At 39.1% G+C, this 23,499-nt stretch overlaps 6 protein-coding genes and 1 non-coding gene across 11 annotated transcripts in view; 3 read left to right on the plus strand and 4 right to left on the minus strand.

Annotated features, from left to right (window-relative positions):
* The window catches only part of LOC135173107 (semaphorin-1A), a 44,946-nt gene extending 39,980 nt beyond the window's left edge, over positions 1-4,966 (plus strand). The window contains exon 11 of the transcript XR_010301249.1: positions 4,816-4,966. The gene's annotated coding sequence lies outside the window, so the exon portion shown is untranslated. The remainder of the gene's footprint in view (positions 1-4,815) is intronic.
* On the minus strand, positions 1,941-11,927 carry LOC135173106 (inactive tyrosine-protein kinase 7-like). 2 transcript variants are annotated; one of them, XR_010301247.1, is made up of 6 exons: positions 11,585-11,927; positions 9,753-10,055; positions 7,842-7,965; positions 7,284-7,723; positions 4,537-7,169; positions 1,941-2,653 (listed from the first exon to the last, which is right to left on the minus strand). XR_010301247.1 is itself a non-coding variant. In XM_064139734.1 (5 exons), exons 1-5 carry the CDS (start codon positions 11,622-11,624, stop codon positions 4,810-4,812), a joined length of 3,267 nt encoding a protein of 1,088 aa, XP_063995804.1. In that variant the 5' UTR covers positions 11,625-11,927; the 3' UTR covers positions 1,941-4,809. The 2 variants fall into 2 exon arrangements, 1 of the variants encoding a protein (XP_063995804.1); XM_064139734.1 differs by having other exon boundaries at positions 1,941-7,169.
* A 135-nt stretch (positions 11,928-12,062) lies between these two features.
* On the plus strand, positions 12,063-12,696 carry LOC135173117 (H/ACA ribonucleoprotein complex subunit 3). Its single transcript, XM_064139748.1, has 3 exons — positions 12,063-12,228; positions 12,311-12,353; positions 12,539-12,696. Exons 1-3 carry the CDS (start codon positions 12,175-12,177, stop codon positions 12,634-12,636), a joined length of 195 nt encoding a protein of 64 aa, XP_063995818.1. The 5' UTR covers positions 12,063-12,174; the 3' UTR covers positions 12,637-12,696.
* LOC135173105 (trafficking protein particle complex subunit 10) lies at positions 12,605-18,605 on the minus strand. Its single transcript, XM_064139733.1, has 6 exons — positions 18,464-18,605; positions 17,722-17,939; positions 17,316-17,509; positions 14,588-17,177; positions 14,152-14,473; positions 12,605-13,805 (listed from the first exon to the last, which is right to left on the minus strand). Exons 1-6 carry the CDS (start codon positions 18,543-18,545, stop codon positions 13,678-13,680), a joined length of 3,534 nt encoding a protein of 1,177 aa, XP_063995803.1. The 5' UTR covers positions 18,546-18,605; the 3' UTR covers positions 12,605-13,677.
* A 155-nt stretch (positions 18,606-18,760) lies between these two features.
* Positions 18,761-21,029, plus strand: LOC135173111 (DNA-directed RNA polymerase II subunit GRINL1A). Of its 4 annotated transcripts, XM_064139740.1 has the most exons (6): positions 18,761-18,886; positions 18,986-19,147; positions 19,452-19,628; positions 19,693-19,948; positions 20,049-20,408; positions 20,529-21,029. In XM_064139740.1, exons 3-6 carry the CDS (start codon positions 19,480-19,482, stop codon positions 20,760-20,762), a joined length of 999 nt encoding a protein of 332 aa, XP_063995810.1. In that variant the 5' UTR covers positions 18,761-18,886; positions 18,986-19,147; positions 19,452-19,479; the 3' UTR covers positions 20,763-21,029. The 4 variants fall into 4 exon arrangements, with proteins under 4 accessions (XP_063995810.1, XP_063995811.1, XP_063995809.1 ...); XM_064139741.1 differs by lacking the exon at positions 18,986-19,147 and having other exon boundaries at positions 18,789-18,886; XM_064139739.1 differs by having other exon boundaries at positions 18,882-19,147.
* On the minus strand, positions 21,021-23,444 carry LOC135173114 (large ribosomal subunit protein uL13). The gene is made up of 6 exons (XM_064139744.1): positions 23,277-23,444; positions 22,650-22,780; positions 22,158-22,267; positions 21,799-21,944; positions 21,348-21,470; positions 21,021-21,144 (listed from the first exon to the last, which is right to left on the minus strand). The coding sequence occupies exons 1-6, from the start codon at positions 23,427-23,429 to the stop codon at positions 21,061-21,063; spliced, it is 747 nt and encodes a 248-aa protein (XP_063995814.1). The 5' UTR covers positions 23,430-23,444; the 3' UTR covers positions 21,021-21,060.
* LOC135159875 (small nucleolar RNA SNORD34) lies at positions 22,009-22,086 on the minus strand. The gene has a single exon (XR_010298469.1). It is a non-coding gene; the product is annotated as a small nucleolar RNA SNORD34 (small nucleolar RNA).
* Positions 23,445-23,499: the final 55 nt, after the last annotated feature.

Raw genomic sequence — 23,499 nt, forward strand, 5'->3', positions numbered from 1 at the left:
CACTGTTGAGATATTTATGAATATTCCTGAATAATTCTGGTTGATGAATAAGCTACATCCTCCACACTGAAAAAGTACTGAGACAACTCCAGCAACAATTTAACTGTGGGATAAATGGCATCAAGTGCGTGCGTCAATTCAGGAGAAGTTAAATTAATTTTTAGAAATGCCAAAAAAAAACGTGCGACGAGGTACACGAGATTAGAATTTTTTCCATCTGCACAAATGCATGAAGCTGGAGAAATAAATTTGAGTGGAAGTTGATGGGGTGAGTAAGCGGATGGAAATGTGAAATGCACAGTCAGTTGTTGATGAGTGATTGATGACGGATGAGTGAAAGTCGATGATTCAATTTAAATATCCGACGGACTGCTGTTCATAGTGCCCTGTTATAGTGGGTTTCGGGCAGAGATTTGGCAGAGAAATAGATCATTTTATTCGTAGTATTAATTATATCGTTAGGAGAGCTTATCGATACGCGTGGGAAAAAAATTGCGATGAAAATTTGTCGATTTAAAAAAATTTGTTTAATGAATAGAAGAAGGATTAAGGATTTTTATATATTTTTCTTTCAATAGAATATTTTCAATTACAAACTATTAATAAAAGAATGAGAAACCACAATCCGTCAAAACCCGACTTTTCAGTAGAATTTCAATAGGTCCAATAAAAGAACCCCGAATTTTCACTGAATTTTTTCCTGCGGATCACTTTCACTATCTCATCACTTATTTTTCATATTAAGTTGATAATTCTCAGCCCTCTGCCTACGAAATCCTAATCTATTTTTCAGAAAATACGCTATTGTGATTATTATTACATGAATAATACATTGAATGAGGAGAGAATTAAAGTAGTGAATAACTGATTGAAATGTAATTCCGCCGCAGTATGTGAATAACGTCGGCGGAATAATCACTAGGCATTGTTCATCTATTACTGAAACAATTTTTTTATTTAATAATGTTAATAGCCTGTACTAGCAATAATCCGCATTATTATCTTTAGTACTATTTAGAGAGTGAGGCTGCAACTGTATTAATGAATTAAGTACAACATATACCATTAATTCCCTACACTTTATATACGAATAATACTAACTAAATCATTAATGAACAAGACAAAAAACAAAACTTGCTCCCATCGAATCGCATTTATTTAATCCATTACATTCATCCAAGCTCGCATTATTCATTATCTATCTAGACTTGATGAACTCGATAGCAAAAAGTTTCGAAAAAAAAAAAACAAGTCGCATCATCAATCGTAAATCAATTGCCTCTAGTCTCGATTCAATTCGGGACCACGCTAACTCATCCAGCGTGTTTCCGTACCATTTATTTTTAAACAAAAATTTAAAAAAATGAAAAAATACCATTTTACATTTTGAACAATTGCGTTATTTTATAAAATCGATATAGATTATAGATTGTACCATGATATAAGTCAAAATAAATTTGATTAGGTAATAAAATAATTAAAACCAAAATTGTCGCTCTTATTTCTTTTCGCACATTCTACGAGTTATTTTCTTAATTAGCATTATTAATTAAGGATCTGTCAATTATTCAGCTAATCAATGGGGCTCATGCATGCCTGAGACATGAATGTGCATTAGCGGACGACCTTTTTAGGTGTATATCTGTCAAAAATGGAGATGCCTCCACTTCGAATTTATAAACATTGATAAAAAATTATCTATTCTTTTCAGATCATTCTTCAATTTTCTTCATCAGATTTCCTTGGAATAAATAAATTTTTAAGTTATCTCTTTAATTTGTTCATCCCTCTTTAGCTGAAAATATATTATTTTAACATTTGCCTCATTATAATAATGCATTTTTACTTCTGAAGTCTTCCAACATGTCTGGAAATCCAGGATTCTCTCCAAAAATCCTGAAAATCAATATTATGTAGGGAATAAATAAATCAACACGTAGTCTCACACATTTCTCATTACATTTATTCAGCGTCACTCCAAGTACTATATTATCTATATTCATTAATTTAATTGAAAATAAAGAGGTGTAAAAAAAGTACAAATATTTACAAAATACTGTTCGTAGGGGGAAAATCGCGTCAGAAAACTCATTAAAATGGAAACTCAGTCAGGTTGAGAAAAACTTTTACCAAAAAATCATTAGTTGATTCCTCGTACAATTCATGATTATTATTATCATTAAATTATTTCATCGCCAAGTACATGTGACTAGATATCGGCATGAATGATCGAATAATTGAGCTGGATATGAGTATGTGTGTATACATAACGAGATGAAGTTGTGGAATTACTCTTTTAAATAGCATTTCGATCATTACATTCTTCCTCTTATTTTTTATGCACATAAGTAGCAGTTCTGTCTTGCGATTAATATAAATCCTACATTATACAATTATAAAATCATTGTTGACAGTATAAAAATCAGGCGGTTCCATAGCCATCGTATTGAGTGAATTCTATTACATATTCGTTGTTGGTTCAGTTTAAAATCTTATCGATAGATCCAGTAATATTATTCTTTCACTGCGCTTTTAATTTGAGAGGTAGGTCATACTGATGTTTTAGGGAGCGATATGAGCAATTGATCTTCAAGTTCAGCCCTCGAATTAATCTCAGACTTAATGGCGCGAAAGTCAAATTTTCATCGGAAGACTGAAACACAAATTTCATTCTCAGTCGATCAATTTCTCCTATATATTCCGTCATATCTATATTACTGAGTATCTTATATTCTTGTGGACATATAAATGTGAAAAAGTAGGATTGAATGTATCAAAAGCTTTCTGGAATCCATCTTTCGTCAAATTACATCACTATTTCTTCTTCTTACGCACGAGAAAATTTATTATAAAAACTCAGCTCATTTGTTAAAAAAATCTCGTGCATTTCTATGGAACTTTCCATTTTTTTTTTTTGGACAATTCTGTTGAAATCTTTAGCATTAAATATTCAATATAAAAAGTCAATGGAATTCCATTTTTTTATATAACGAATAAATTATTCGTTCAGTTTTTTTAAAATCGTGCATTGGAGACTTCACTGTAGGGTTCATAACCTGTTAAATGATATTTACATGAAAATATATAAGTTGCAAATTCTTAGGCCTAATTCATTGTCCGTTAATATTCTCTAAGGAACTTGTCAATTTTTTTTATAGTCATTGTACTCGAAATACACACAATGCTTAGAATTTTCTAGGTTATGTTATTCAATATCCTTGACGAGGATCAAAGAACAATAGAAATGAATAAGAAATTCGAGATTTGAGGTCAGGAAGTTCTATTGAATACTCTTTTGTTAAGCATAGAAATCCATTCGAATTTTCCAACGAATTCGCTAGGCTTTCCTATTAAATTTTGGCAACTGTGCTCTGAAAATAATCAATTGAACTTTAGTGATCAGCCCAATCTGACGTACATTTGGGACATGATACCTTCTGCCTTCCTCACACGAATATTCGGGAAGAACATTGACAATTATGTTCACACAAGCTCGATCTAATTACATTAATCATGTAATTTTCAATCTCGGCAAAGTCAAAATAGTTTTTTCCACCAGTATATACAATAACACGTTTTCTTTACCTTAAAAAATTAGCGTTTCGTCTCATTTAACGAGAGATTCATCACTCTTGTCTTTCTATTTGAAAATACACGAGTAGTTTATGCATACTGCATAGTTATGAAAAAAAATCAAAAATATTGGGCTCATTGTGATATGACTGTGATAATTCTACCATCATTTCATTGCTCGGATAGATCGACTATTACAAAAATTATAAATTGTAGTTCCTACGTTCGATGTGAAATGTATTGTTGGAAAGTATTGATACGAGTTGAATTCTCAAATTGAGGTTGTTCCTCTCATTTCACTATTTCGCTATTAAATCGTCATCTATTACTGGATTAATTATAAAATGTAACAGCTACCTCTAAATATCTCATGAACTCGATTAAATATTCCTAGATAAATAAGATGCAAAGGAGAGATAAAAAAAATCATGGAAAAGCATAAAGATTTCTTCAAGGAATTTTTCTTAAAAGATTCTATGAGTTTCTTTGCATTAATTTTATTCTAAACTGAAATAAAAAAAATATACTATTAAATTTTTTTCGTAACAATGGTTGAATACGATTTGTTGAAATTTCTTTATCGTGAATTTTCCTGGGGGAAAAAATCACGATAAAGGGAAAATATTGGAAGAATTCACGTCCAGGAATTTGTATAGAAATTTGTTGAAGAAAGCTCAAGACTGTTCTATTAATTTTTTCTTCATCCGGGGAATAATGGAAAATTCATGAGCAAGTTATACTACAACTCAAGGCCGTTGAATTAAATTTTTATGTCAATTGAAATTAAGTCGATTATTTCTTCGAAAACCTTAATACGATACTATCGTTATATTTATTGGACAGAGGCAGTGTCAATTAGCCGTTGGGACCTTCCAGGCCATATCTTATATTCTAATTAATCCTTATCATTGCATACAGTAACTTGTCATAAGTGAACTGGCAAAACCAGACAGAATTACTTACGTCTCATTGAGTGTTGAATTCCAGCGAATTCTGGAGAGTTCTATTTAATATTTGTTGGAATGTTAAATGGAAAATATTTTATAGAATACGTCAATAATATTCGTCTTTTCTATTTAAAAAATCTCAATTGAAAAAAGAAATTCCGTTGACATTATCTACTAAAATTTTCCAATACAACATTTCAACGAAAATCTAATGGAATTGCCTCCCAAATTCGCTATTTTCCATGAAATATTTCCTTTCCTGACGTCATCTACCACTCGTTACGTAATCTTACAGACAACTATCAACGACAATTTCTCCAATCTTTAATACAACATCATCAAAAGATGGCCGCTCCCTGGGATCTTTCGACCAGCATTTCTCCTGGAGCTCCTGCAGAGCAGGTGGTGCAGCCTTGTGGGCCTTCCACTCAAGCGAGCCGACATTCAGCATCGTCAATACAGTTTCATCATTGAATTTGTTAAACGGCAGCTCCCCCTGATGGAATATCTCCCAAACGAGACACGAGAACGAGTAAACATCGCTCTTCGTGGAGTACTCGTCCTCGTAAACAGCTTCGTACGGCAGCCACCTCAGAGGAATCACCTGATTATTATGTTTAGTGTATTCCTGCTGATAGGGCTCCTTAGTCATGCTGGTCATGGATATCTTGAGGCTCAAATTGCTGGCAATGAGACAATTTCTCGCAGCAATATCCTTGTGCACCATTCGGTTATCTGCCAAGTGCTTGAGGCCATTGGCAGCGTGACTGGCCAATGCCAAAATTTGGGCAACAGACAGCTGTGGAGCCCTAGCCTTGCTCTCGACTCCCAAAGCGCCAGTCTCATCCTTTCTCGAGGCGACCAAAAATTGCTTCAACTCACCCCAATCCGTATACTCCAATATCATGTAGTCTGGCTCTCCCTCCCTGCACAAGCCCACCAACTTCGCCACATTATCATGATTCAACTTGTGGAACATATCCAAATGCCTCTTGAATTCCTGCAGAATGTTCTCGTCCTTGGTATTGAGGAGGCTCTTTACAAGAACAATCTGCTCTTTCTCAGAATCGACTTGATACCTAGTGGAGAATACTTCCCCAAATTCGCCCCGACCCAGTGGTTTCAGATCCCCAAGATAACTTCGTGATATCGCAAGCTTATCGTAACTGCTCTTGGACTTTCTCGAGTGATTGCTACTCTGACTTTGAGCAGTCTCCCCACCATCGCTCCTGTGCGAATCCCTATCCTTCTTCTTACTGTTCGCTCCCTTATGGTTCATCTCCTTGAGCTCGGTCTGCTCCTCGTGAACATCACCGTTCTCGAGCTTGTCGTCCGCTTGCTCCTGAAGATACTGCTGTTTCCTCCTGCGTCTTCTGTATCGGCAGTACAGCATTAGCCCAATCACGAGGACCATGTAAGCAGCAGCAACACTCAGAGTAATTGTTACTGTCTTCGTCATCATAGAGCCATCGTAGTTCTCCATATCCATGTCGTACCTTGATTCATCTCTGGGCTTGACAATCAGCTGAACTTCAATGCGCTTGAGGCCACCACTGTTTCCAGCTGTGCAACCATACTGGCCAGCATCTGTCATGAATGCCTCTCTGATGTACAGAGATCCATTACCAAGCACTTGGGATCTGTCCCCCAAATTTCCAAGCTTCGAGTTCTTGTCCCAATGGATCTGCGGCGTTGGCTTTCCCAATGCCACACACTCCAGCAGAATAGGTGTCCCCTCCAGTACGTACGTCGGATCCTGCGGAAGTTTCTTGAACTGTGGGGCTATCACTACTTCAATGTCAATTGTGTGGTTGATCGATCCTTGGGCATTCGTCGCCATGCAAATGTACTGGCCCTTATCACTCTCAACGACTCCATTGAAGTGCAGGGTGCCATTGATATCCTGTATGTGCTCTGGAAATTTATCACCAACTCCTGATTTCATCCACTTAACTGTGGGGTTGGTAGAGCCCTGGGCTTTGCAGTATACCTTAGCTGTAGAATTCAATTCCAATTTTTTGTCCACTGGAGGCGGTGAGAATTTTAGTTTCTCCTGAATGCTGACTGTTGCCGGCTTTGAACGAATACTTGAAAAACCTTTTGTCTGAATTTCGCAGTTATACGTACCCCTGTCTGATAAGGATATTGACTTGAAGTGCAGGCTCACGTTGCCATGATGATTTATCATTCTGTATCTTGTTGGGCCACCGGTCTCTTTCAGGGGTTCTGAGTCCTTCAGCCACTGGACTGTTGTCACAGGTGGTGGTAAACCAGAATAGGAGCACGATAGGGTCACGGGGTCACTCTCCATTACTGATAAGGATTGAGGGGATGATAGGAGGGTAGAAGGCGTAGAGACTATCACTTGGACGAGGATTTCGGTGATGCCCGCCAGATTCTCCGCCACGCAGGTGTAGTTGCCGTTATCCTCGGGGCTTCGGGCCTTCGAGATTATCAGGGTATTGTCCTGGCTGCGTACTGCACCGCTATCGCTGATGATGTGGTTGCGAGGATCGCGCCAAAATATGCGGGGAGTAGGTAGTCCTCGGGGCTCCAAACAACTCACCTGGAGTTCTTGGTCTCGGCCGACTATTGCCTGTTGGTTCGAAAGGGACGGCTCGAAACTCGCGTCTGTCAGGTTTTTTATAACTGAAAGACGAGGTTATTGGCATTTAAACATTTTATATATAATATAAATGAGTTATAATATTTTTTTGAACTATTGTGTTCAAGAAAAACTTCATCCCTCTGAATTATACTCACAAGCAATATAAAGTTCAGCTGTGTAAATCTGTCTCGTTTCGTCCCTGACCCCGTGGCAAGCATAGATGCCCTGATCACGTTGCTCAACGGAACGCAGCAGCAAAGTACCATTATCGAAAATCACCCGTTCCTCGTCATCAACGAGGGGACCATTGTCGTTGAAAAACCACTCAACTCTATCAGCATCTTCGTAAACACAGTGAAAGGACGTCGATTCGCCGCGCTTCACTATGATATTCTGGGGTACAACTTTTATTGTAGCCGTCTCATTCGACGGTATTACCAGTGGAAAGCTCTCCTTAATTAACGAATAACCCGCTTCGTTCTTCGCTTTGCACGTGTACACTCCGCTGTCTTGGGAATTTGCATTGTGAATTGATAATTTTCGCTTCTTTTTCGTCTCAATTCTGCCATCAGCCATTACCAAGCTGTGGGTATTCCTGGGGGAGAGGTGATTAAATTTAATGATCAATTATTTTTATCATACGTGTTATTGTAATTACTGATTGATTGAATTGCTCATGGGGAGGGGAACTGTATTGAAAATTTTTTACTCACTTGTACCACTCGTATTTCATTTCCCCCGAACCGTCGACGTGACATCGCAATTCAATTTCACTACCCAGTCGCACTAACGATGAAAACTTGGGCGATTCCAGGGCAACACTCGCTTCACTTATCCCTGAAAGTGGAGGAAAAATCATTAGCGAAAAACGTTATTCAATTAATTTATATAAATTGTATAACTCGTGCGATTCAGATTATTATCGTTTCAGCTTTTAATTGCCTCTTTAAAAAACATTTCTTAATTCAAGGGAGAGAGAGAGAGGGTCCGATTTCTTATTGACTTGTTATTAGATTTTTTAAATTATAATCCTTCGTATTCTCATAGATGTTTTTCTCGTGTAAATTAACCAATGAATATTTTGATGAGAAAAGAGAATTTCCGCGTTTGTATTGTCACTCTCAACTCGAAATCTCCATGAAGATTCAAACAACAGTATTGCGTCCATATCTTTCATTTCCACTCGATCCTTGAACTCAACCCAGTCTTCTCAGTGTCTCGGCTATTCGGATAACTCGTGTTTTAGATATATAAATGAACCAGGAGATCAAAGACACCAAAGGGGGCACGAAAAACCAGCTGGAGGGGTTTATTTTTATCATTCCTCAATATCCACCCAATGTTTATTGTTGCCATCCGTTCAACGTTTTCCCCCTCTTCTTCAATTTGTGCTTTCCATGAGAAGTCGATCACGGAGCCCTTCACTGTTTGACTAATTTTCAATGCTAATTAGCATAGCTCTATAGCATTATATCTACTTATTCTCTTCGCCACAATTTAAGTTTTCAATTATGTGAGTAGTGTAATTAAAGTCATAACCCAGCCATTATCAGCAAAAATATTGAAACTATGATATAAAAAATGTTAATTCATTAGCAAAAATAACTATCCACTTGTTTCATATTTTTATTATTATTCCATCTCCTCGAAATTGTCTCGCGGTTACTCAAGGACGAAGACTGGGGGGTGTTGAGCTTTTCGCAACAGTGATTTTTACGTTGATACGTCCTCATATATGTATATCTTCATGCTTCGTATACCCAGTGTCAAGCATGCAAATAAACCTGCAAAAACCGAGGGAAAGGGAAAAAAACGGTGTTCCCACTTATTTTTTTTGTGTCATTATACAACTCGTGACTACCATTCTCCCCCGTCAATGAGAGAGATCAGTTCCAGGGGAAAACACCAAGATATGCCCAGGGTTGCTTGGAACACAACTCACTCCTAGGGAGGGGGACTGCTCTCGTTGCTATGGGAACCGTTCCAGAGTGGTATATAGAGGAAAAAAAAAGAACGGATAGATATGAAGACAGAAAGAGGGAGAGAGAGAGAACGAGAGAAGGAGATGGTTGGGATAAGGGTGGAAGGGAGGTCGACGGTCGATGCGAATACACCATAAAGTTTTATGGCCTTCCTCAAGCCCCCTCCCCCCTATGGCCAGATGTACATCTGATTTTGATTCTGTATTTCGTCAGGGGAAATTGGCAGAACGATGACGCAGTATTTGTCAATAGTTGGGTTCCTGTAAGTGAGACGGGACAATTGGAGATGCCCCTAGTCTTTGGATGTCATCAACAGATTCATTTCAATAGAACAATTCGATGATTATGTGTGCATGGACGATAGAGAATAACAGTGAAAATTTGAGTGCTTGTATTATGCAATGATAAAGGCGCCGACATAGTTTTATAAATAGTAATTGTAGGAGAAAAGAGAATTTTTAAATTTTTCTACTTAAATTTTTGATTCTCAAAATGAGCAGCATGCGCACACGGAATTTTTCAATATGATCATCCCAAAAATAGTAACAAAAATTCTGTAGAGGTCTAATTGAATTTTTTTGTGAATTTCTCTCGCATATATATTCAAGTAACTGTATACAGACTAATTTTCATTTAACTCACATTGCACATCGATTTTCGCTGGCGAACTCTCGATAGTATTTCCACTTGGTTCATGGTAAGCAACACAAACAAAGTTTCCACTGTCCAAAATTCTGTTGACACGAGTGATGTAGAGATCACTGTCAACTTGATGCCTTCGTGGACTGGGTGCTAGGGGCTGTCCATCGAGTTTCCATGAATAATTGACACCAAGTCTGGGCTGCGTCTCACATCGGAGACGCACGGGTGATCCCTCTACAACAGAATGATCAGCAGGACTCACGGTGAAAGACAAGCCGTCCTCCTGGCCATGACCGAAATTTCCTGTAATCATTGAAAAATAACCATTTTTTTGCTATTCCAGCCTCGCGGAAAATCACGAGGATTGCCCGCTTTAACCACTAAAAAGTTATGTAATTTCAAAGTTCGATGTTAAATTCTTAGTTTTTCATTTGTGACCATCAAAAATGGAGTTTCTTAATTAATAATAAACTGTCGGATGTTGAAGAATTCAAATGAACGTCCTGAAGCCGGAAACGGCACATCCCTTGATAAAATCTCTTTCTATCAGACACAGGCAGCAGTTGTCTCGTGAATTTTTTCTCATGAAAAACATGGAAAAAATTTAATGAACAAACATACTCTTCGCAGATCACAACGAAACAGGGAAAAAAGCCTCAATCTGAATTCATTCCTTTCGGTGTTTGTAGCTCTCATTCCAGTCCAAGTTACTGAATAACGTATTTGTAAACCTAATGCCGAGGGAGGTGAAAAAAGAACTGGAAACGAAACGGTTGGAACAAAGAAGCTTTAGTAGTACTTGGGGCCCATGTGCGTGAAAAAAACGCGAAGGGAGCCCAGGAAACGAAAAAGAAGACGTAGAGAACCGGAGGAATGGAAAATAAAGGATTGTCCAATGACGTTAACCGTGACCATGGGTTCCCACCCCCTTCCGACCCCATTATTCGCAAATTTTTTTATGACATGCCGGCTCAGGCGGCTTTTTATTCCATCAGAGTGGACTTATTGTGAATAACTGGTGTACCTGGGGGGGGGGGCTAATATCGGGTTTCTAATCCTGCCAAATGTCTGGCAATATCTTGGTGGGGAGTTGAAAATCCCTCTAAAATATGGAGCTAACAAACAAAAAGATCTCCTGCCATTTAGACGAATATATTTCTAGGGGAAGACGTTCTTTGACGTTTTCTGTCGAACCAGTTTCCGATACTAAAAATAAAGACATGAAAAAAAATTAGTTAAAAAACCCCAGCCCTTCTGCTTATTTAGATTGAAATTCGATGGATATTAAATTGAAGAATTTGGTTTTTTTATATTGATTATTGATTTTTTTATTTTTAGGATTGAAAGGATTAGAGAAACAAAATGTTTTTTATCGAATGAATAATTTTAATTTTATAAAAAGAATTGTTGACTGATCGAATAATCGACCACCATCCTAAGCGAATTATTGCTTAATAAAATCATTCAGAAGTAGAATATTGACATTAATTATGACTGCAATAAGTAAAATTCTTAAGGTGTCATCGGTATTGACTATCACTGAGTTGTCAATTTCCTCCGACGAAACGCGTTATCAACATAATGAAGTAGTTATAAAAATCGATAAAAAATAATTAAGCATAAAGAACCGGCTGAATGACTCCGAAAAAGATGTTCAGGCAAGCCCAGAATGATTCATCCCCTCGCCGCCGGAAATATGACCGGGTGCCGTGAACAGAAAACCCTTTGAGCCGTCACCTGAGATTATAGATGCCTCAAATCGATACCAAGAACTAGGGATTACAGTTACTCTGAACAGATCACAATTCTGATTGTCTCAGGAGTCTACTTACCCAGTAATAAGAATATCAGGGATGGAAGAAATACGTTCATTCTGCTACAAATCCCCTTCTCTGGGGCCTCTCAAAATTGTAGTTTTAATGTTGAGAACAAATACATTAGACTGTAGGCTTGTATTTTCCGTCACATCACTGAAAAATTAACTTGGCACATGTAGATATTTCATAAAGTCAATGGCCTCTGATTGAACGTTCGAAATAGTGGTAGATGAATCGAGGGGACGCGCAGTACTGAAGCAACGCTTGGCGGTTGGGGCCTGTGGAGTTTGCACTTGTCTGGCAAACCCCGAGAAGTTCTCCCTCCTACGTCGGTTATATCCGATACTTTCCGACCCCTGCTTCGGAACCGTTGCTAACTGACTGGGGTGGACGGCCTGCCAATTGCCTCTTTGCTTCTTAGCCAAAACAGTGGATAAGTACCTCGGGACGCCATACGCGGCGCTCTGTGCTGTGTGTTCCGCCCGTCGCACACAGAGGTCCCCACTTACAAATACTGTGAGAGCCGCACACGTGAGAATCTCGCTGCATTCTGTCGTGCAAAACCTATTAAATTCAATAATAATTGACAAACTACACACTGAACCATGTATCTTATGTATTACTTGAATGAGAAAGGAGAGCGTGTATACACACTTAAGGTAAATAGATTTCATGTTCGTCAGTCTCATGTAGAGTTGAAGTTTTGCATAGAGGTTATGTTATTCTTGTTTACTCTTCCAGAAAGTCGATCCGAATGGCAAACCCACGTTGTCAGCACATCCAGGTAATGTTGCAAGCAAATTCCATTTCTTTACTCTGATGATCAAAATTTGGTCAGAAAATATTTCATTACAGAAATTAATAGAATTTAAAGCTAAAGTCAACACAAATCCAATAGCCCATTCTGTCAATGTCATTGCTGTTACTGTACTATTTTTCCAACTTATAGTCATTGAGTTATTATTTCAGCTCGATTTTCACCAGAGGACAAGTACTCCAGGGAGAGGATAACGTTGAAGAGACGATTCGGTCTGCTCCTTACCCAACAGCCAATGCCAATTTATTAACAAGTCTTCATCAAATAGATCTCAATCTTTTATAAATAAACAATTCATGTCGAAAAACTAGGACTGCACTCTTTTTTATTAAAGACTAACAGAACGATAAATCTTTATTGTTTGCAACCAGAGAATTTTTCTTGCAAGTTATGTCATATCAAATTTTATTAATAGAATTTCACCTTTTTGCTCAAAATGATCTATGAGATGATATAACTGATTATTACAAATTTAGAGAATTATTTTTGAATATTTTCCGAAGGAAGAATGTTTGTATTGAAATTATTTAATTTTCATGGTATTGTGTTCCATAAATTTTAGTTAATAATTCACATGTCTCCTGACATCAATTTCATCGCGAATAGTTACTCACTTTTTTTCAAAAATTAGTCTTGTTTTTTAAAATAACTAATAACTGGAGTTGAATAAAAAATAATGTAACAATGCACCTACTACCACTTTTATTAAATGGCCGATCAATATCAGTAGTCCACTAGTATTCACTTCCGGTTGAATCTCACTCTATGTATAAATATGTACAAGCCATTTTGTTCAAATGTCGAGGATACACTTATCACCAACTCGATTAATTTACAGATAAACCAAAATGGCTCCTTACACCCTGAAATTGCCCCTCCACTGGATTAATCTGAGTACAAACATTGGTGTTTCGAATAGAAACATGGTGATTATGGTCTATACAATTCATACACAATCGTAAACCTATCGAGTATTTTTTTTTTGGTATTTACATGGGTTCAGGCTCGTGGAAGCCCTGTCATGAGGAGAAGAATATAGTTTTTGATTCGTTGAGCGCCGACTAAATGGATGTTCATTAAGGTAAATAACGATTTGGATGGGTTATGATTTCGATGGAAACTTCACTTTCGGGATTTTTTTTCACTCGTCGACAGACGTCATGGTTCTCCTCTCCCCAATTGATTCGTGAGATTTGTGATGGCACGACGATTTGTCACTGCAGGAAACGCGAAAACAATATAAACAACACGATAACTAATGGAAATTGCTGATACTTGGTGATGATTCTAATCAATTGGATTCGGATGGAGCTGCTGGCAATACGTGCACCTGCTGTGCTTTGCTGGCATTGTAAACTTGGCCTGGGCTAAATGGCTCCAGTCTGGGGCCTGTGGAGACTTCTGATTTCCTCGAGATATCTGTGAAATATGAGAATTTATGAACAAATGAAAAAGCTTATTGCAAATGTACTATTAGTTTTTTACTCAATGTCGGGGGCTGTGAAAAAAAAACCCAGACAAATTACGTAAGAAAAGAAAAAAAAAGAAAAATTGATTGACGTTTTGGGAGTCTTAGTGAAGTGATACAACAATTAGAGTGAACTTATCTCCAGCCACAAATTCAATTGAATTTTTCAGGACAAGCGTTTTTTCTGAATTTTTTCCATCAGCCATCTTATGACAGTTATTACGCTTATTTTTTTAAATCTAGGCGAGACTTATTTGTTATTTTCATTGTGGGAAGATGGACAGAGTCATAACCAACCATTCTTAGTCTCAATAGCTGGAATGTAACGTGACAATCGTACAACAGGAAGTGGTAGATATCCACTAGTCAATGGCATAACATCGAGTGTAACACTCTGTCTGTCTTGGGTCTCAAGGGTAACAATTCCTGCAGTACGACCACAGACAGCCCACATTGACTGATCAGCCAGTACTTCGTACATGAGTTGGGGTGGAGGGGTGCTATTAGTTGTTGGTGACACACGAATCACTGTTAGACATAGATGACACATGCTACCCGCACGACAAAATTCACCTCCAGCTCCACTTGCTTCGACTCTCGATGACACCATGAACATGGTCTGGAAATAAAGACGGCGATGTGAAATAATTGGCATGTATCAAGAGAAGCTAGGCGATTCGGGTTTATCTTTCTCTCTTAATTCCAGATAAAAAAAATAATCCCAAAAACTCACCACATAGTCAACGACATCAAAGTTGCATCTGTAGGAGTAAACCTCCTCGGTTCTCGCGAGCTTCGCGCAATGTAAGGGATCATCATCGCCATCATCCTCCCGCTCCGCGTCCTCCACTGAACAGTATTTGACCCTGAAATCGACCTTGATAGATCCAGAGCTTCGCCTCTCGTCCCTTCCCAGCTCCATTTCCCACATGAAGGACACCCTCACTCCATTCCCAATGACGAGTTTCTGTCCTGCAATTGGATTTAAACTTTTGAAGGCCACATCCACGGAGCTACTAGTCGTCAGTTCAGGCTCCCTAAGCTGGAGAAGTTGTGCAGTGAGTCCAGTAACTAAAATCTGGACAAACTTTCTCTCCTTGGCAGTGTGAAGATGCATAGAAGACATGAGAGGCGGCCCAAAGTGTAGTGAAATGGCGACCTCAGCGCCCCAGGGCGCCTGAATATACAGCTTATGTTCCATTGACATGGAATCCTTCTTCGGTGGCAGATCAGCCAAAACGTTGAGCCCCAGCCTGACAACGCCGAAGGGCTCGCATTCAGGAGAACTCACCTCGAGCTCTCCCCCCAAACTGCCACCCTCGGCCATCTTGATCACGAGTCCCCTAGACGTCCAGAGCTTGAACTTGGCACCCTCTTCGATCCGCACACTCCCACTGGACACGATTAACTCAGCATCCTGAGGTAGACCGGCCACTAAGTCCCTGCTGTTAACTGATAAACTCGGCTGAGTCTTGGCTACTTCATAGCACAACCTGGGACAGATGATGCCCGACCTGTACTCCAGCCTCTCCTCGACAACGAGGGACAGTTGATTGACTTTGTAAAAGCCAGGCTGATCGTCCCTCTTGGTGACAGTAAATGTATTTCTCCCAGGTTTCAGTGTAAGCCTTTCACAAGTGAGTGCCTTAGTGAAGTCCCCTTTGGTATCCACCGAGGGTTTTCTGTGCTTGGAGCTGTCATGTCTAGCGACAACAGGCCCAAAGCTCCCATCAATCCCTCCGTCAACCCCGACAGTTCCCAGGGTCTTATCTTCCTTGTGATTGAGGTATGAGTGAACAGCCAAGGGCAGTAGGAGAAGATTGCTCGGTTTGAGTTCGTCTATTGACCACTTGGTGATGAGCACAGGCTTTGTCTCAGGAATCTTCCCCTTCTTCTTGTGAGCAGCACTGGGTCGCTTGACCTCTTCCGTAGACACAGCAGCCCTGGAGCACTCAACATCCCGCGGCAATCGCAGATCGATTGTTACATCGATGCTGACGATGCAATCCTTAACGACTTTATCAGAGACATTGACACTTAGCCCGATAAGCGTGAAGGTATCCTCAAGCTCAGTCAGCAGAGGGGAAGATAGCATCTTCATGTATCCCATCATCTCCTCGAAGTAAGTGCTTCTAACCGTCACGTGAAGTACTTCTGAACTGGCGATGGCGCTGCAAATTTTGATGTATCTTTCGATGTCATCCATCTGCTTGTAGCATTGGGCGAGCTCTAGTCGTGTCTGGGCAGCCAATTCTTCCCAGTTCTCGTCGACGTATGTGTTGAGGGCGTCCAGGAGGAATGCCACGGCCTTCTGATTCTCCCCAAGGTCACCGTAGAACTTTGCCAGTTCTCTTCCAATAAATCTCGCCGAGCGTATCCTACCCACGTGCTTGTATGTCCCCATGGCCAGCTCCGTGTGCTCAAGATACTGACGTTTGAATACTTCCTTGGAAGATAGCGCTCCCTTGAGCCTATCTATCGGCGACAATCTTCCCTTTGTCTGATCGTTCGAATCACCCATGCCTGCTATGAGGTATACGACAGTGTGGAGCTGCTGGCTTGTCGGTTCACTTCCTGGCATCAATCCACAAAGTCTCCCCAGCTCCCCCAGCTTGTCACTGGCTAGGGCCCATAGTCCAGCTGTGTGCAGCGAACACAGGTCCAGCTGCTGTCCATTGTCGCTGCTTGATATCCTCGATTGACAGATTTGGAGGACCTCGAGGGCGCTGAGAAATGCCCAACATTCGACTGATCCCTTAGGTCTCTGTACCTCGAGGATTTTCAATTCACTGAGAGTATTGTAGACAAACGACAGACATCGCTGAGCTGCCTCCCAGGGTTTCTTCAGTAGCAGCAGCATGGCGCACTGCCTCGAGAAAAGGTAACTACGCAGATCGAGGAGAGAACAGCTGCACTCGGCGATCAGTGTGCGTAGGTGGTCCACTGAAGTGTCGATTTTCACTCCTGGCCAGGTATTCAGGGGACTCTGGAATGTACCCAGCCAGGCTGGAGTTTCACCCACGTCAGAATTGAGGACGAACTGGGTGAAGAGGGCGTCCAGCTCGTCGTACTGCACCAGAGCCTCGTCGTACACACCCAGCATCTCCAGAACGAAGGCGAGCTCCTCCTGGAGGAGGAAGTAACGACAGAAGTTCCAGGACAGGTCGTTGCGACGCTCTCGTTGCTCGCGGATTGTCTCCTCGAATTTGGAGAGGGTCTTATCGTATGCCGTCAGCGTCAGGTGGCGGATCCGCGTTATCAGACCTCGCCAGGATTCCGCTGAACGGGACTCGGATTTGATCGGGTTTATTACGGAAAGACATCTGAAAACAAAGGGTTTTTTGGAAGATCTGTAATACAGTGTGCGCATTAATGCGCCTTTAACGGTTAAAAAGTCATAAAATTTCAGCACCAGATTCAGATTACAAAAATATATATTAAAAATATTAAATATATATTACCTATCCCCATGTTTTGCAGCAAAATCACTGCGTATTTTATCCAGCACTGTCGTCCTAGGTATTAATTTATTAGTTTTTTTTATATCATAAGTCTCCACGATGACAATCATCCAGTCCTGAATGCCATATTGTCCGAGGGTTTTCAGCCAGCTATCGATATCATCCTTCACGTTTAATTTATAGACGTCTAAATCCTGAAACAATGAAATGAAAAAGTGAAACATGAAAGAGAGCAAGTGCGTTGCATCGGTTCAATTCTATTTTTCACTGAGAAGAGACAAAAAGGGAGATGCTTGAAAAATACTATTATATTCTAATTTTTTCAATAAATAAAATAATTTTTATTGAGTATCATCACATACAATGAAAATTATTTCGTGTGTGAAAGAACAATTATCAAACTCACTGAGCATTCACTCCAGTAGATATGGAGTATCGGATGTTTTATCAAATGCCAGTCTTTATCGTTGGGCAGCCCATCACGTGAAAATTGCTCGAATGATGCATTGAGTTTAATTTGTTTAATGGGACGTCCAAAGGATCTGCGCCACTCCACGCTCTCCAAGGGTATCGCCTGGAGGAGATTATTCTTTATCGTTGAGAATAACGCCTCGTTTCCGGCATCTAAACCAAAACAATCATCAACATCTATCATGAAATCAGAGGAAAAGACGAAAGTATTGACATTTGTATGGTTATTTCCCCTTAACAGCAACTTTATCCAATGTTCTGACGTTTCACACCCATAAAGTTATTACCGTGTTTATTATGTAGGAAAGACAAATCTTCAATATTCCTTAAATAATAATAAATTGCGCCATGATTCACTGATCAATCGTCAGCAAGTGAACTTTGAAAAAAAGGAGAAAAATTTACAATCAAATTCACCACTCAGTAATTTGAAATTGGCAGGGTGAACTTCATTTTTCTTGATTATACTCAGTCATCAACTTGACATTAGAATTCATGAAAATAAATGAGCCTTGAGAAACCGCATCGAGCGCTAAAGGGCCGACATTTATCAACATCCAAGCCCCGACAATTGAGGCTGACAGACCCGGGGGCGTCTCAGAATCTCAGATACTATCCAACTGTCCATCTTGGTTAGAAATCCATAATAAATGAAAAAATCATCAGCAAAAACTCACAAGTGATGATGGATTTGTTCTCCCCGGGTCCTCTAGCTTTGCATTCCTGATGGTACGCCGCAGTTCCCCCATTGCAATTCATCTCAAAATATCACAAATTCAATGATAAATCCTGCACAATCATCACAGCTTTTGTCCATTAACTTCCCTCGTTCACTTAACACTTTGAGATCTACTTAATTTCATTATGCCACTGGTCACTGCAGGTGATTCTTAGGATTTTTGGACTGTCGCAGACTCAGAGCGGTCTCGGACACGAATTTGGTGAACAATCAGCAGGACCAGTCATACCTCTGATTGACAGTAGTTACCGTACGGGTTGAAACTAACCGAATGGTAATCGATTATCCCTTCTCCCCCCTCTATTTCAACGTCATACGTCAAAGAGTTTTCTGCATTCACGTCCACAATTGTTCTTGTCTGGTATGTTATTGCCCGCGTAAATCACCGATCGACGTTTTTTTTTCGTCTTGTGATTTTTTGAGCCCCACTGGGTTAGATCAGTGTCTCTGGCTTTTGCAGACTGATGTAGGCTGGCGAGGGAGGCTGCTTTGTTGTGGTTCTAGGGGGCAGTCGGTCGCTGTTTACAACTTTCTGTTCAAAGCATCTGGAATTTTTCTCAGAAAAATTGCAGGGCGGTCATTTTTGGAGGACTAGGAGAACTGGACGAGTTCTTGGAGGATTGTAAGTGCTCGCAGAGTCATGTCCCCTGAGGTTTTCGGATGGGAAGGTGGACCGTGGAAATAACCTCAATTTTGGCATTGAAGAGGAGGGTGGAATATTTTTTTCCAATTATGTGATTGAGATTGACAGGAGAATTCAATTTTGAAATAACTTATGCTGTTTTGTTTTTTTTTCTATGTGATTTTTTTTCTTTTTAAAGAATTTTGTTCCAGTTTTATACATTTGTTAGCTAAATGGTTCTCGTGAGATTTTTTTCTGTAAAATCCTTGGGCCCAAATTTTACGGTTTTTCCCTTATTTCACAGGGCGAGCATCATCGATATTAATGACACAATGCCCAACGATAAAATCATTAAACGAATTCCTGGAGAAGTGGGAGTATCAAGAAAGGAGAGCCAAGGATTTATGGATAATTTGGAGAGTAAAACAAACATTGAAATCAGAGATCTATTGGAGAGGCAGAATAAACTGCTAGGGAATAAGTAAATAATCCTGATACCTTCTTCACAGTATTGCATGGTAAATGAACTAATATATTCCCTACAGGTCTTTTATCTCTAAGCTACCGGATAAAGGCGAAAAAATTTCGAAATTCCGAGGGAAATTACTGCAAGAACTCTCGCGGCGGAATGAAGTGGAAGAAGCTGCTAAATTGTTGTCTCGATTGAACATCGCCTCTGAAGGAAAGGATGCCATGAATGAACTGGAGTGGACTGGAAAGTATAGCGAAGGAAACGCGAGCAGGAAAATCGTCGAATTGGACAGTGATGATGAGGAAGATCCATTGAAAATTCTCGCACAGGTGTGATTGAACCTGGCCAATATAAAAACTGGATTTTATTTTATTCATTCGATATTTTTTTTAATCCTGGGGTGCAAACATATCAAATATTTTTTCACAGCCTACAGGAACAGGAGTTCATAAGAAAAAATTCGTAATTCTCCCGCCGGAAGAGAGTCTAATAAACGACGAGGATCTGACAGAAATCGAGTCCTTCAAAAGTGATTTATCACTCCCACAGCATATCAAGTACATAGTTGATAAAGTTGAGAAAGAAGGGAATGCCATGAGAGAACCATTCAAGCCATACAAAACAACAAAAACGAACGTTCACGATCCAATGAAAGAGAAAGTGCGTAAGAAGGATAAACATTGGGAAGTGACAGCAGCTACTCCACCTCTGATTGTCCATGGTGCTGTGCAGAGTCTCAGTATGAATGAGTCTTTGAAGTTACAGAAGGCTCAGGCGGAGAAATTGAGGGTAAAATTTTTATTTCTTCTCAAGTCAAATTTTCCAGAAGAAAAGTTTCTTCCTCCTAGAATTGTTTCCATAAATTTTGCTTCGATTTCTGAATATTAATGAACAATTTTTCTTTGCCAGGAAATACAAGTAAAACATGCGATTGAGCGCCTAACGCAGCAGGCGGGGGTGTACACAGTTGGTAACGTGACAAACGCTGGTGTTTATCGATCTCGGAATGAAAAAAGTGACTCCTCAGACAGTGAGACTGATGAGGAGCATGAGGTTCACGATGAAGAGGATAACGACAAAGCTGGAACTGTTGTCTTCACCGTTGAGTCTACGCTTCAATCGAGTGGTCACGAATACATGTAAATAAATAATTTGACTTGCTCCATACCGGCGGACACATATATAATATAGCAGATTTGTGCTTCGAAGGTGTTATTATGTTTACTTCAATTTATTAAATTAAAATGGAAATATGAAATTAGTAAATTAATGAGATTATCTTTAGTCGAATTGCCAATGTAATTGATTAGTTTAAGTTGGTCGTATTTTCAAATCTTTGTTATGGATTTAATAAATTAGGTTTAATTAACTTTCACTAAAAGGCTGAATAAAAATATCAGATTTATTGTTTTTATAAGGCTTTATTATCCTTATCACATCGTTAATTATATCCAAAACTGTTGATAATAGCAGTGTAGGGTGCTGCCCTCTTGGCGACCTTTTCTCCAGCCTCCTTGGTAATTTTCTGTAGAAGAATATCATTCATTAAATTTCCGGATATCAATATCGAATGATAATATATGAAAATACTATAAGAAAATGTTTCTCAGCAAAAGAAAATCATCATCACGTGTGATTCAGGCGCAAATTACCGTATGCCATCATTGAAAATTGTCGGAAAATTTGAGATGAAATTGGTATCATTCGTTCTGAGATTAATTTTGTTACCTTGAGTTTGTTCCTCTTCTGGACTTCGAGGATCGATTTAACTCTCCTCTTGTTCTCCAGCGTGCGTACCACCGCCTTGTACTTCCATCCTACTTCGTGGGACAGGCGACCAACGTGACAGTACTGCAAAGATTAATAAATTTATTAGATGTCTCATACTTGAGGTTAAAAGCTGAACATAATTGGATATCATTTTTTTTTAATATTTTATTACTCAGCTTAATATATCATCTTTTATGAACTTTCATTCATTCTCAGACGCAAATTACCATTACCATCATTGTAAATAAATTCCATTCAAGTAAAGGTGGAATTGGACAGAATTTACCTCAATTAAATGTCAAGGAAAAATTCCTCAATTCCATTTAATTTCGGAATGAATGTCTTGTGTATACACATGGAAAACAAATAGCCGCAATGACTGGGTCATTGACTGCAGTTCATCATTTACCTTTCTGCCTGGCTTGAGACAGATTACTCTCATTGCTCCCGGAACAACAAGACGTTTCCTGCGGTCGTAGGGGGGTGGGCAACCCTCATAGCACTTCAAACGCCTGAGAGCCTGCTTTCCCCTCTCAGTCTTGTGTGGAATCATTCCTGAAATCAAAGGAAAACTCATCAAATCACGAACAAGGTGGGAAATAGAACTAATTTATGAGAAGATAATCTCAGAAAATTAAAAGAATGTTTCATTTCACATCAAATAATGTAGGTAAGATTTAGATCATCATGAATAATCAATATTACAGTTCAGAAGTGAACTGGTAAATGGACAAAATTTATACATTTAGAGAGAAGATGTGCAATTACCTCTCACTGTCTTCCAGAATATTTTGCTGGGAGCCCGGAAGTGGAAGGGACCACGTGCTGGGTTGACGTTGCACCTCTTGCGAAGGAACGACATGAACTTCAACTTATTCCTGAAAATTAAGGAAGAACGTACACCAATTAATTTTATTCTCATCAAATCCCATTAAAATCGGAAGAATTAGTGAGGACTCATTTTCAAATTCTGTTTCATATTACATTCAAATAATGTAGGTAAGATTGTTTATAATCATGTTCAACATGGGCTTCTCTATTAATTGGTTACCGAAATACTGTGGAGTTCTTTAAAAAATATTTTAGTGAATGAATATGTTCCAAATTTCAATTAACCAGTATTGTACCAAACTACCATTTCATCACTACTTCGACTAGAATGTCTTTATCCATATCAAGTTCCGATAAAAATTGATTGCAAATTTTCATCTCGCAAATGTTGACTAGGTTTACATTACTTGACTAAAAATGAGGTATTACCTGAAGAAGTTTCCGGAGATGTTCAACTGTTCGCATCGTACAACGACCACTCGGTTTCCCTGAAGGATGGTCTTAGCTGTAATAGCCGCCAAGCGGCCCAACAAATGGCCACGGCCATCGATCAAAATTGGCTGAAATTAAATAATTATTAATATTTTCAAAATTATCGCAACTAATTAAAAAAACACAAATTAAAGAGAAAATAAATACTGTTGAAAGACATGATCCCCGAATTTCACGTATGAGAGAATGCGTTCCTAACCAAACTACGATCGAAAAAAATGTGACGTGAATTCCCGAGCTTTTAAAATCACAGAAAACAAATGCACAACGGTAATACACATATCACATGGTAATACTAGATTAAAAGCAGTTGACGTGACTTTCCAATGCCAGAAATCCATGAATAAAAATATTTATAAACGGATTGAGGCTTCGTTTGGACACGTGTATTGAAGCGATTTTTAGCACAACTCAAAACTGAGAATTTATGTTAATAAAATCTAAACATTTCTCTCGGAATTTATTCCAAAATGTCGAGCAATCCTTGGCGATTTACCCGTGATAATTTATTACCGTGAATTGGAGTGAAAAATTAATAAAAACGTTAAAACATTTGTTACAAACCTTCTCACTAAAGCCCGTCATTTTGTCACCCGACCGGAAAAGAAATCCACACAGGAGGAGATGTACAGTGCTGCCAAATTCCGGAAACCGCCATGATAGTGAACAGTGTTGCCACGAAAAGGCTACAAAAATTCCATAATTCCCCAGAAACATTTAAAACTTGAAGATTTGAATAATAAACACCACTGTTCTATTAATGCTTTTCCTTATTTCTTACCACCTT

Source organism: Diachasmimorpha longicaudata, chromosome 2, assembly GCF_034640455.1.
Source record: "Diachasmimorpha longicaudata isolate KC_UGA_2023 chromosome 2, iyDiaLong2, whole genome shotgun sequence".
Classification (NCBI taxonomy): domain Eukaryota; kingdom Metazoa; phylum Arthropoda; class Insecta; order Hymenoptera; family Braconidae; genus Diachasmimorpha; species Diachasmimorpha longicaudata.

Coding starts and splice junctions, on each gene's coding strand:
- LOC135173114 (XM_064139744.1), bottom strand. CDS start 23,429: ATGTTTCTGGGGAATTATGGAATTTTTGTAGCCTTTTCGTGGCAACAC. Junction 22,781..23,276: donor TGACGGGCTTTAGTGAGAAG/GTTTGTAACAAA, acceptor ATTTAATTTCAG/CCAATTTTGATCGATGGCCG. Junction 21,145..21,347: donor AGAAGAGGAACAAACTCAAG/GTAACAAAATTA, acceptor ATTCTTCTACAG/AAAATTACCAAGGAGGCTGG.
- LOC135173106 (XM_064139734.1), bottom strand. CDS start 11,624: ATGAACGTATTTCTTCCATCCCTGATATTCTTATTACTGG. Junction 10,056..11,584: donor CCTGATATTCTTATTACTGG/GTAAGTAGACTC, acceptor CAATGATTACAG/GAAATTTCGGTCATGGCCAG. Junction 7,966..9,752: donor AGCGAAAATCGATGTGCAAT/GTGAGTTAAATG, acceptor CTCCACTTTCAG/GGATAAGTGAAGCGAGTGTT.
- LOC135173117 (XM_064139748.1), top strand. CDS start 12,175: ATGTATCTTATGTATTACTTGAATGAGAAAGGAGAGCGTGTATACACA. Junction 12,229..12,310: donor AGCGTGTATACACACTTAAG/GTAAATAGATTT, acceptor TTACTCTTCCAG/AAAGTCGATCCGAATGGCAA. Junction 12,354..12,538: donor CACGTTGTCAGCACATCCAG/GTAATGTTGCAA, acceptor TTATTATTTCAG/CTCGATTTTCACCAGAGGAC.
- LOC135173105 (XM_064139733.1), bottom strand. CDS start 18,545: ATGAATTGCAATGGGGGAACTGCGGCGTACCATCAGGAATGCAAAGCT. Junction 17,940..18,463: donor GAACAAATCCATCATCACTT/GTGAGTTTTTGC, acceptor GTTTTGGTTTAG/ATGCCGGAAACGAGGCGTTA. Junction 14,474..14,587: donor TTGATGTCGTTGACTATGTG/GTGAGTTTTTGG, acceptor CTTTATTTCCAG/ACCATGTTCATGGTGTCATC.
- LOC135173111 (XM_064139740.1), top strand. CDS start 19,480: ATGCCCAACGATAAAATCATTAAACGAATTCCTGGAGAAGTGGGAGTA. Junction 19,629..19,692: donor AATAAACTGCTAGGGAATAA/GTAAATAATCCT, acceptor TATTCCCTACAG/GTCTTTTATCTCTAAGCTAC. Junction 19,949..20,048: donor CATTGAAAATTCTCGCACAG/GTGTGATTGAAC, acceptor ATTTTTTCACAG/CCTACAGGAACAGGAGTTCA.